Source organism: Corvus cornix, chromosome 3 (genome assembly GCF_000738735.6).
Source record: "Corvus cornix cornix isolate S_Up_H32 chromosome 3, ASM73873v5, whole genome shotgun sequence".
NCBI lineage: Eukaryota > Metazoa > Chordata > Aves > Passeriformes > Corvidae > Corvus > Corvus cornix.
Genome location: NC_047056.1, coordinates 35,306,232 through 35,319,498, shown reverse-complemented (window position 1 = coordinate 35,319,498; position 13,267 = coordinate 35,306,232). Strand labels below are relative to the sequence as shown.

At 35.4% G+C, this 13,267-nt stretch overlaps 1 protein-coding gene across 3 annotated transcripts in view; it reads right to left on the bottom strand.

Moving 5' to 3' along the window:
• The window catches only part of CRIM1 (cysteine rich transmembrane BMP regulator 1), a 175,625-nt gene that overhangs the window by 14,981 nt on the left and 147,377 nt on the right, over positions 1 to 13,267 (bottom strand). For all 3 annotated transcript variants that reach the window (XM_039568479.1, XM_039568481.1, XM_039568480.1), the window contains exons 9-11: positions 7,822 to 7,978; positions 5,104 to 5,225; positions 1,304 to 1,513 (exon numbers count right to left, since the gene is read on the bottom strand). In XM_039568479.1, coding sequence (XP_039424413.1) covers positions 1,304 to 1,513; positions 5,104 to 5,225; positions 7,822 to 7,978 — 489 coding nt within the window. The remainder of the gene's footprint in view (positions 1 to 1,303; positions 1,514 to 5,103; positions 5,226 to 7,821; positions 7,979 to 13,267) is intronic.

The window sequence follows — 13,267 nt, the reverse complement described above, 5'->3', positions numbered from 1 at the left end:
GAGATTTCCACAAGCATTGTGATGATCCATATAAACCTTTTAATATATAGAAATAGGGTTATAAGGAACATTTTAGCATTCAAAAATTCACGAGTATGCTGACAGTAGAACGAAGTCCGGGATGACTCTTGGGGACCTAACAACAGAATTGCTGGAATTGGAACAACCACCACACATTGTAAATGTTGAATCTTGTTTGTTTATCTAAGGCAAGACTGACATGTTATCCTGCCCCCATCCACATGACATATTCCATCCCCTACAATACTACACAAATCATTGTGGAAAGGCCGAAAGAGAGATAGACCCTTTGGAATATTGCATCTTTTTGGGGACTTATGTTTTTCCAGTTACTACAAGGTGTGACCGGATTGGAGATCACTCTGTGTCTAAGCAATCTAAAGAGATCGGTTATCTTAGGTCACAGGGAGGATGTAGCACCCTTCTCTGTCACTTTCAGAAAGAGGATCTGGCTGCTTATTTTGCCCCTAGGATTTCCTGTTCTTTAGAAAGAATTTGAAACAGTTCATAATTGCTTATATCCTGCTAGTACTGTCTTACTGTTCTGCTATTTATAGACGTTTCATGAGCCTCATTGTTCTTACTCCTAACATGAGTTCCAATAAAGTCATAGACAATATCACTGTATTACAAATTAATCTACTTAGCACATGAAATACTGTAGGAATAATTCTGAAAACAGAGGGCATTAATCTTACACTCCACCCATACTTTTTCGTAGATGTTTTTCATATTAACACTTGTTAAAATTATATTGGAATGCAACATGAACTGTACTTGGCATTCCCACTGAAAGTATTAAAGTAATCTACTGCTGGTGGCATAGGAGCTTTCCCTCAGAACACAGAATCATAATGTTCGATTACTTAAGACATCTGTTTGTGTACATCTTTGAGGGGTTGTAAAACATACATCAGGAGATACATTTTAATAAAACTCCACTTTAAAATCAGAAAATGAAAATATAATGGCTTATTACAATACTTGCTCTTATAGGTAACAGACTAGAAACTTTTACTTACTTTTACTACTTTAAAGATTCCAGTGTGTCAAAGATTAACATGTTAGGACCCACAACATGCATATGTTTTAAATATTTAAGTTCCCATTTTCCACAGCTGAGAACTTAATGACAGCAACTCACCACGTTACATTTGGGCACAGAAACCTTCATCTATGCCTGCTACTGAAGTATGCATGAGATTATTTTCATGTATTAAGAAACAGAACACGAGAAAAATGAAACTCAATTCCAGAGCATGTAGAAGAAATCATGTGTTACCTGGACACGATGGACAACACTGCCCTGGATGTATGGTGGGGTTACCACAATTGGGAACAGGGCAGGTGATCAAGGCACACATTTCCCGTCCATTATGACAGTAACATTCCCTGCAGCCATCGTGCCAGCTCTCCTCATTCTCATGCCGGCGCCCATCCATGGACAGGCAAGAGCCTGTTTTAATGGGAGGCATAAGAGAAGCTGTTGCCTCTGCAAAAAATCACAGAAAAATGAGGTGTCCTGATAAGCATCTGTTGCTGAGGAAGAAATACCAACTTCGTGTCTGGATTGCATTTATTTTTAAAGCACATATAAAGCCAAGTGAATAACAGTTCTTTCATTTACACTTAGAAATAAAGTAACAACACACAGGAAACAACTAGAAGGTATACTGAAGGCACACTAGGATGTAGTAGAACGTATTTCCTTGGAAAATAGAATCACTTCCTTCTGTTGAACCTATACTTTTTTTAATCAACCAGAAATGCAGTAGCATCTAAATAATGTAAGAAAAAAGGAGAAATGCAATGGAGGGAAATAGCAGAAAGCTTGAAGCATATTTAAAATGAAATACTTAAATACCATAGCACATTAGATTATCTATAATGTATCTGATAGCAAGTAGAATATAAAAACATTTAAATAAGCTATGGATGGTCTTACGAATAATAAAAAATTGCAATCAGGTGCTAACAGGGTAATGGTAGATACTGGAAATATTACATAAAGTACTTCCTGTGAGAAATTATTTGTTTACATTACTATGAAAAATGAGACATTTGGAAGAGAATTACGGGAATTTCATCTCTCATTTCTTTTAGCTTTTACTGAGAGGAGAATACAGTAGCTTAGACTGTGGCATTACTTGCACTCTGTCACCACAAACAAGCAGTTGGTCTAGAGAGGATAAAGTTTCATTTGTATCTTGAGGGGTATTTAAGTGCTGCAGGATTCAGCCTCAATATATTCTTTGTTAATCAGCAGAGTGAATTTAGAGCCAAACACTCCCTCATCCACATCACTATTATGATGAAGGATGTAGGATCAGTTTGTCAGTGAAGTGACTCCTTTTCAGTGGTATGTCAACCATATTCTGCTGACACACACACACACACACATATAAGGTTATTTGTACTAAGATCTTAATTTCATTTACTTTTGGAAAAGGATCATGTAAGAGAAGTAGTAATGTTTACATGTAATTTTAGTAAGTGTTCAGGTTTTTTTTGCTTGTTAGTTTTTTGGTTGGTTGAGGTGTGGTTTTTTGGGTTTTTTTTGCACACTAGCATGTAGGTCAGCACTTCTTCAGCTGTGGCAGATCTATCAAAGATGATCTCACAAGCAGATGGTACAAGCTAGTTTGAGGCACATTATCAGAATAGAAAGTCAATACACAGAAGTTACATTAGTATACCATTCTGTGAACTAAACAGAAATGCTGCTTAAGGATAAAATACTTCTTAGAACAGACTTCATCCTATTGCATGAACAGAAATACTAAGAAAAAAACTTCAGTTACTACACTTTCATACTTTAGTATGAGAATATTTAAATTATGATGTGAATTAATGTCACTGAAATACTGCTCTATATTAAAATGATTATTGACACTCAGAAATCCTATAGAGTAAGACTCCATTTATTTAGGAAGGGAAAAGGGTATCTGAAGCAATCAGACTTTTTTTCCTGAAATATTCTGAAGTACACTCCAAAATTTGGAGAAACATACATAGGCAGCTATTCAAAATTAAGTTCACAAACTGAGATTGTAATTAAAAATTGAAAAGTGAAAACAGTAAGTACAAAGCTAATACTTGAAAAAATCTGATGTGTAAATACAAAATGGGAGTAACTGGCTAACTAGAGGTATGGTTGAAATGATCTGAGATGCAGTAGTTCACAAGGAAAAGAAGTCTATAATGTGATACCACTGCAAAAAAGGCAAGTTCAATATAAGATACAAGTACAGGAGCACTGTAAATTTAAATACAGCACTACTACCTCTGCTAGTCTGAAGATTTTACTATGGCTAAAGTACAATATCAAATTTTTGAACAGTGATGAGAAATCACAGTAAGTGGGTTTGTTTGACTTAGAAACCCATTTCCTGCCCAAAAAAATGTTTATCAGTCTCCAGTTGCAACCCCTTGAATATTGCAAGAATTCTAAAGGGAATGGGGCTCAGCTGCTACATACATCTGCTAAGCTCAGGACAAGAAGTAACCAGTTCAATGTGTATAAAGGGAGACAGAAATTTTAGAAAATTCATTTTTAAATGTCATATGTTTCTAACCACAGGTAAACACTATTTTAGAAAGGTTTGGTTTTTTCTCTTTCTGTTTTGTTCTAGTTTTTTATGTCTTTTGAAAGTGGAGATTCTTAATAAATCAAATTTTAGACAAACATCTGTCAAGGATTATCCAGATACACTCTATTCTATGCAAGAGCAAAGAAGTGGACTCAGTTTTTCAGAGTACTACTCCAGCCTGTGCTTCTATGGTTCTACATCTATTAATCCTAGCATAAGCTATTTCTGGCAGAAGCAATTTAGAAAGTGGAGCTAATTCACAGGCAGAGGATTTACCCATCCCTTCCTCTTAGTTAGGGATTCTGGGTCAAAATTTTAACAAGGACTCACATTTTCCCCATAACATACTGGTGATTGTTCTAATCATTCTTTGACAAACTGCTAATGAAGTGATGTTGAAGTGATATGCTCATGGCTTGGTATCTTTGTGATCATGACAACAATAAAGACTACTTAGAGAGGGATCAAGTTAATTTCACTAAATAATTGTGCATGTTTTAAATTCCATACTTGTTAGGGTGAACACTTAAAAGTGTGCATACACGTAATTAGTGACCAAAGTTTATAGTCTGGGAGGCAATTATGGTACATCTAAGGGAACACTTGGCATGTATTTAGTCACAGCATTATGACAATCAGGAAAAGTGTTCTGATTGTGAACATGGAGACAAATGACAAGCTGAGTGATAAGAATTAACTCCATGGGACACCATTCAACATCTACCCTTTCTTATTTAATATTTAGAATTTTAATTTCTAGTAAAAGTCATATATTGCAGCTTATGTCAATGAAACACATGGAGATGAGCAATGAAGGAAGTCTGATACCCAGAGTAATATAAAACACAATTTGAAAATATCATAAAAACGAGACATGCTAAAAGCAGCACAAGTATAAGGCAGACAACAAGTGAACATCTGATCTCAATATCCACCTTGAACGTGGTGGTTACACGTTTGGCATGTGGCATGTGTGAATTTTTTAGCTTAAGAATACCAAGACCTTTCTCCTGGGTAACTGTTCTCTCTACTCATTGTTCATTAAGATTGCCTGAAAAGCATCCAAGAAACAGCACTCCAATTTTAGGTGATATACTGGACATCTAACAAATCCAACACTCGTTTGTAAAGAAAAGACAATGGTGAAGAAGCCAAGGTGAACATTACTACTGAAAAAATACCCTCAACTAGCTTATTATTAGTAGTTGCTTATTAAGAGCCTGATACCATTTTTATTAATGATAACAAACTTTTTGTGCCTTTGTAGTGGGAGATGAAAGCAGAGCTGAAGCTTTCTGTTGAAGCAAAGATGAACAGATAACAATCACCACCAAAACAATACATTCCTCTGAGCAATGTTGAACCAACTCCTCCCCAGTTACCATATTTTTAATTTGTAAGTATTCTGTGCAGTATTGCTTTTCTTTTACTCTGGTTTCCACCTGCTTTGAAAACAAGTTGTAGTTAGAGGTGGTAATGCACCGGCACATACCTCTGCACTTGCAGATAACACAGCCATGACTGTTCTGCTGGAAGCCCAATGGACAGATTTTACCACAAGGTAGGTTGGGGCACTTCTTACACCGACAGATTTCACAGCCATGCTTGTTCTTCCTAGATGACCAAAATAATTTGTAAAAGGTAAGCAAGTCACTTTAAATATCTACATCTTTAAAATAAGAGCATCCCCCTAAGGAAGTGACTGACGAGCAAAGAAAATTATTGTTAAGTGTCACCCTTCGATTCAGTGGTTTTATGGGCTGTACAAGTCTCCATCCCTGGCATGTGCTCCCTCCATTCTGTGAATCCTATGCTGAATGTTTCCTTGTCTTTTTTCAGAAAGGGAGATAATACTATTCAAACTTTAGGCACAGACGTGCTAAACAAAGAAAAGACATGGGAAGTTATAGAACATGACCTAGGAGGACAGAGGAGAAATAAATTATGTAAATCTCTAGAAAGCCCAGCTTCAAGTTGTAGAAAACTTTATTTAATTTTTAGTTAAAAGGCTGAGAATAAAAAATTGTCTTACAGTAGAGTGGAGAATGAAAGACTTTCTGTATGCCTATCCCATCACAAGGAATGCTTCTTTCCATTAATGTGTAGAGCTTTCAAGCAGTGAGCTTTTTTTAGCAGATTTTTTCAGACAGTTATGAAAAGGTTCTGGTTTCTTTAAAGATGCAAAACTCAGTATTTCTAATTACTAACTTTTAACAGTCTTAAAAAAAGAAATCACAAATATGATGATTACTCCTTAACTGTTCACTCTCTAATATACTTTTCTTGTAATATTTCCTTCTTTTTGTCTTATTTGTGACTAAGTAGTTACATTAAAATAGAGATTTGTCCTCCATCACATCCCATGTTTTTAATGATCATAACATGCATGGAAGTCAAATACATGGTATTTTAAAAAGGAATTTGGCACAGTAGCAGTAAACTGAACAAATACACTATACAACCACAACTCTAAATAATTTTCACACCAAGGTAAAACTCGAAGTGAAATGATCCTAAAGTAGTTCTTGCTACAACTTTAGCCCTTTATACTACAAACAGTTCCATACATAGTTATCTTTAAATGTTGCTAATTTCATTCAGTGTAATTATTCACGTATTTTGCAGAGAATGACAGGATTAGAGTGCTCATTTCCAATTTCTAAAAAATTGAATTATCTGAAAGCTTTATTAAACATTCATCACTTAAAAATACCAGCCATGTACATGTACATGTAAACCCAGAATTTAAATTGAGAGCTATTTTCCAAATAGCTTAAAAAGGTTTAAAGTTCATCTGTTTTCAGGTGCACAAAAATGTATGGGAAAGATCATCCCAAAGACAGGGTTCTTGAAAACACTGGCATCAGCTTGAAATCAACTTGTTCTTAAAACATCTTAATCCTACATCTACCATACTATGCCCATTAAAATGTGCTGTTATTTGTAAAATGCTTTTGCTACTTAGTTCACATAGATTTTCTAATAAAACTGCTTTGCACACACTTTAATAAAAAAAAAATAAAGGAAGGAGAGTGTGTTTTAGCTTATCTAAGTACAAACCCCATATACGTAAATTCCAATTTTCCTTTGTAGGTCAATATATTAACTATGTGGTATATACAGACTAAAACTTACTGCTCTTCCTTTTCTGTGACTTCCCTCTGGTTCTACTTTCTCCCACTTGCAAAACTGAAAATAACTCTCAGCCACCCCTGAAGTCAACATGCCTGAAGATAATTTTATTATCTCCTTAATTTAAAATTCTTTGTTTTCCTGTCTCATTTACTACTCAGTATACTAAGAGGACACACCACAGTAAAGATGGCTATTAAAAAACCTGCAACATTTATGAACAAGGGTCAAAGAGAACCCTAGAATGAACCAGAAATTTAAGGAGTATTATTATCAAACACTAGGAATTGCAAGTATAGTAAATTTCATTAAAAATAATTTAAAAAAAATTACATATGAATGTTATCTGAAGATCTGCTGTCATGAGGTAGAAATTAAACTATTATGAAAAGCAGGCAGTAACACGGAATGAACCAATAAAAAATAAAACATATGGTAAAATATATATATAGATGCCACCAGAACCAATTACTAAGAAATTTCTGTAACAAAAGACCTGCTCAGTTTTCATCACCTGTTCCACAATTGAATAAATACCACAAATATGGAGAAAGAAGTCCACCACAAATACAGATTTTGAACGCATTTACAAAAACGTAGATAAGATATAGTACTGCTCTTCACAAATCCTGTAATTACCAGAAATGTCTCACTAAGACTAGTCTGCTGTCATATCAACATTAAAAGAAACTTGAAATACTAGATAATAACTTGAAGAAAATAAATGGGCTATAAAATGAAAGGTTATCAAAGCATGCCAACAGAATTTCAAAAAGCTACGTGCAAGAGATATTACTTGTAAGTAGCTTTCCCATCTTGTTTGTCAAATTCTTCAAAAAAATTTAAGCACTGCTTTGCCTTCATAATCTGCTGGTTTTTGAGCTGCTGTTTCCAAATCTGTTGATCAAAATCCATTTTGAAGAATACTGCACTCTCACATCCATAACACCATTGTATTTTCCCACCCTTCCCCCCGCTTTGCCACAAAGGAAACACAAGAACATATTCCTGGATTTCTGCATATTTTCAGTACACACAGGGAGTGCTTTAAGTGTGCTTTCAGGATGAGAATACGTACAAGTATCCAAAGGGACAGTACTTGTCACATACAATGGGTTTGCACTTCTTGGGCCGCGGCCGGCACTGACAGATCTCACAGTTGTGGGCGTCAGTCTGGAAGCCGAAGGAACAGTCCAAGGAACAGCCTGAAATGAGGCCGGTGCACAGCTCCTCTCCTGCAAAGGACACACGCAGTTTATCACAATATGAAAACTGTTTATATCAAACACATCCTCAGCAGACCAAACCTGCTCCCTTTTACTTTGTAACTTTCTTAATAGTGCTAGGCCTTACCTTCAGACTGTCCTATTTTTAAAATATTTGACAGAATTCTTCAGTAATGACCCAAACTGTATGAGTAGACACTACAGGATTCTTCAGTTCCTGTCAGCAACTTGGGGAGTACCACCTGGTACCACAAACTAACATGATTTTATGAACAGATGAACAGCCAAGTCCAACATCCATGACTCCATTGGCTTTTAATAATATATCTAAAATAACACATACTTGCCACACATTATATGGGTTTAATAGGCTTTTGTTCAATATAGATCATCTTTATTTCTCCTCTGCTTATTTTAAATAGAACTTAAAGGGTGGGATATATTAAAATCTTTTATTCTTTATGCTGTTTGCTGTCAACTTGATTTAGACCTGCTTTTAAAAAATATAACTGTGATACCCTAAGATGTGATCTAAGCTTAGAGATGCTAGACTAAAAGATCTGTCTCTTGAAGTCCAGTACCAAGTTTCATCTGCCTTTTATGGTATAAGGAAGATGTAGAACTGTTGGCATCTCAATTTTTCCGGTACAGAGATAAATAATGGTCATTATATTCACTCTCATTGCAATTTACTATTTTGAGATTAATCAGTTTCTTCTCACTCTTCTTGAAAGAAGAAATGCCAAAGAAATGCCAAAAAGACTACTCTTAACATATTGTGGGATACAACGTTCTTTTATTGGCTGCAGAGGTGAGAGGAAACAGAAAATTATGGGGTTTTTTACACTAGTGATGCAAAACACAAGGGAAAGAAATGCCCATTATTACAATAGCCAAAGTGAAATCAAAATCAAAATAGGAAAAGGGGGAAATATAATTAAGATTCTTCGATAGAAGAATATGATGGGTGATATCCAAAGGCCTGACTTTAAGAGTGATATTTAAAGGATGGCTGATCTCTAGCTGAAACATCCACACCACTATAAAGTATTGGTAATACAGAGGTCAGCTGAAGAGTATTCTTCCAGATGTGCTCCTCATTTGAGCCCTGAAGACCACTTTCCTTTAGGGGGATGAACATTTAGGGACACAGTTTTTCCAAAGCAAAGATCAGTTATTAACATTGGCTTATTCTCTAACATGGTAATTTACTGAAGGAAAATTACAGAAGGAATCTTTGCTTTACTTAAATACTTCCTCGTCTGTTTTTGTAATGTTGCATTTAAGACTGCAAAATATAGACTTAACCAGATGTGGCTAAGCTAAGTGTTTCCTTATCTATTCTACCAAGTTAATGCTCATCTGGTAAAGAAAGCATGTTTCTTACTGTCTCAGAATGAGACCAAAACCTCAGAAAAAACTGGCAAATTCACTGCCTACATCTGCAGTGGAATTTGGGCATGCAAGTGCAATACAACATAAGAGTTTCATTATCCCAACCAACAGTGTTCAGTTTAAATAGGATGAATATAATCAGGGTCGTGGGTCTCACCTCTTCACTTTTATGCAAATTTGGTGTCTGAAGAAAAAAGGGTGCAAGTTTGGTGGGGTTTTTTTTGCCATTCAGAATACAGAAAAAGAAATGCCCGATCCTTTCATAACCTCTAGAGATTGTGTCTGGAAGCAGAGTATCAATACCACAAGATTTAAGCATTTATTCTCAGTCATATCTAACCTTTGCACAGCAACAGTAACCCTTATCTCAGGTTCTTGCTTTAGAGAGAAACACACATACAAAGATCTTCATGAGGGTTTACACATTTTTGGAGGATTAAGTCAGGCCAATCTACCAAGAATACTAATCTTTTTAATATGTAGCCACTAATGCTGATTTTAAAACACTAGAGTGCAGAGGAAACTTTGATATTTTTCTCTGGTAAAGAGTGAGTTATGCTTAACACAAAGACTTTTCTTGAAGCAAGTTAAAATAATGAGAATTTTTCTTTCACTTTTGAGCTTTTATACTAGGATGTTTGTACAGAATTATCCCCTAGCAACACACAGTGATAATTAAATTTAACTGAACTTTTCATTACACAAGACTTTATAAGGTAGTTGTAATTTTTAAAGCTAGGCTTGAACTTTATAAAGAATGTACGGAGAAGTACACTAGGTTATCTCCAAAAAAATTATGTCCAGTTATGATCTTTGATATAATGTAAGTTATGATATCTCCTGCAGATGCTCAGAACTGATCAGTGAATAAACCTGGAATTGCACAGGTTGAACTGAGCAGAGCCACTCATTTTCAGAAGCATACTTTGTCAGGGAGATGAAATGTTTATGTGGCTGCCTATAAACAGTAGGATCATGAACACAGGTGAAGAAAAAGGAAGGTACATATGCAAAAGCATGGGAGAAATAAACAGGCATCTTAAAAAAGTAAAAGGAAGAGCTGGAAATAACAATTTAAAAAAATATCTAAAAAACCAGAAAAAAGAACAACTTCTTTTTTAGTCAGCATATTTCTTCATTTTATTTGTCTCCAGATTATCTGCTAAGGAGGGCTATCAAAGTGCAAAATCCAGGTTTGACTAGGAAGTTATAGAAGATGGCAAAATAGGTATGCCTCAGAATCCCACAGCCAAATACTTTGTTTTCAGTCTTCTATTCTGCTCTGATTTGGCTAGTGAAACTGCTTTTCAGAAATGCAAAACAAGTTTGTTGCATTTAAAGTTAATATGCTTTATTAAAAGGCCCAGGGTGTCTAGGGCAGTGCTACACAAGAAGGAAGACATCCCAAGTGTCTCATCCCAAGTAGCTCATGACGTTAAGTATACTTAAAACTCAAATAGACAGCTGACATACTAACCAGGAGATCCAGTCTTGAAGCAATATCCTCCTTGCTTAATCCTTTACATAGTGAGTTATCCGCGAAAGAATTTTCACTTTGTAAGTGGCCAAGAAAGAAAAGTTCTTCAGAGCCTTGAGGTGGATGACTAATAATCACCATTGCCTCTCAGGAACAGACAGTGAAGAGCGTATGAAAAATCATCAAAATTCTGGCTATGTCAAACATAAAGGGAAAGTTTGTTGAAGTCAGTGCAGACAACTGTTAATGTATGGACTTTCTAGTGTTATGTCAATGTTATGTATGAGGTGATCAGAATAACCTCCACAGACGTCTGCTCACTGTCTTTCTAATAAAATGCTGAAAATTACATTTCTGATGCTTTTTACTGAAATTAACACGTTATTGCACTTAAATTTCTGATAGTATGACAGTACAAATGGTGGAAGTAGATTTTAAACAGTTTTCGAAAAAAATTCTCTACGAAGAAATGTAGTGTCATGAAACTAAGAATGTGAATTCTGGTCTGCTTTCTGATTTTACATCTAATCATCTAAATTTATCCTATTAAAACATTATTAAAAACATGACAACTGCAGGCAGACTCTAAATGAAGTACCATCTGGTACACAGAGTTTATGACTGCTGCACAGGCCTGTTGAAAAGGACAGTCCAGCATTTTAAGCCAGGTATTTTTTTCAGAAAATTAAGTGAATCACCAATGTCACAAAGCAAAGCGTAGCAATTGGAGAAAGAAAGAAGAGAAAGAGAAAAAGATTGAAAAGATTGCGAACCTAAAAATTCAAATATGGATCCAATTCAGTGTATACAACTGTCATATTGACAATTTTTCTATAGCCTTAGCTATTGGTTTAAATTAATCATTGCTAAAATAATCACTAATCCATTAAGAAAAGATAAGTAAAACCAGATTTTTTCCTGAGGTTTTGCATTTCAAGTGACACATACTGAGGAACAAGGAGAACTAGTTCATGACAGTCAACTGCAATGAACTGAGGAAATTTATTATGACAAAATGTTGGAAGGTATTCATTTGAGGGTGTTTTCCATCTCTGCTTAGATAAATGTCATGAGGAAACTGAATCCAAAATCATGGAATGCATTTGCAGAGAAGAGATACGGCCTTAACTGGTCTAATAATGGCTTCAAAAGTGTATCAAGGCAACCAGACAGGTTGAAATGAGGGTATAGTAAACATTTTAAAAGCTAATGGAGAAGAAGACTACCATTCAGAGTTTGAACTGCATTATGCACTTGCATGTCACTGCAACTCTAACAGAATGAGATCAAGCTTCTGATCACATAGTATAAGCTAGTCTTTTGTTTTCGTGATTAGTTATAGTGACATCACATATAGGGAACTAAACTGATGGGTAGATAGGAGGTAGAAGAATAAAAGAGAAACAGAATGATGAACAGGAAATCAATTAAAGGGAAGACATCTCTCATTGTGCTGCTAAGGGAAATATCTGGGTGGAGAGTAGAGTTCTACATGGTTAGTAGAAACATGTTCATTAATTTTTCTTATAAAACATGAAATGTCAATAAGGTTGTGCCAACACAGAAAACAATTTGCACGACAAGCTCAGAGTTTCGATGCAGGATATTGGTTGATCCCAGAATGATACTGACGAGATATGACTTTAGGAAAAGTTGAATGTTTTCCTGAACGCCTCAGGCTCATAGAGGTGTATTTTTACTACAAATATTTATCTTTTTAATGTGACGACATTAGCTGAAATACTACATAAAATGCTGAAAGATTAAGTACAGTAGAAGGCTAGGACACTAAACATGGAAAGGTTGTTTGTCCTGAACCAACAATGTTATTAAATAGTCTGCTTAGAACTAATACTCACTTGAGGACTAACATGCATCGAGTACTTATAGCAGTGAATCCCGCCCACACAACAAGATCATGCAGTTTTCTTTGCCATGTGCAACCACGACTGCAAAAGCAGCAGCAAAGTCAGTTACCAACAGGTCCAGTTGGTAGTTCACAGTCAGTCACAGTCTTCACTAGTCCTCATCATAATGGCAAAAGCTATTGCTTACAGATTTTGAGTCCTCTAAAGACTGCAGTACTAGACAAAACTTTGTTCTGTAGTTTGCTACAATTTAACACATTATATGCTGACATAAATATGGGAATTTCAAGTTATTTGATTCATTTGGATCAATTTAACATGATGCTGTTGGAAAAAATACAAGCAGAAAGAACAGCTGAAGATTAGTTGGTCTTCCAAAAAGCCCATTTGTGAATTATTAACAAACAGATATTGGTGAGGTTTTTAAGCCTGATCACCATTGCCCATAAACTCCTTTTAAATATAACGATTTCTTTCCCCCGCTTTCTCCACACACTTACAAACCCTTTCATACATGCAGACTATAATAAAACAAATATTAAGCATTTCAGAAGAGCA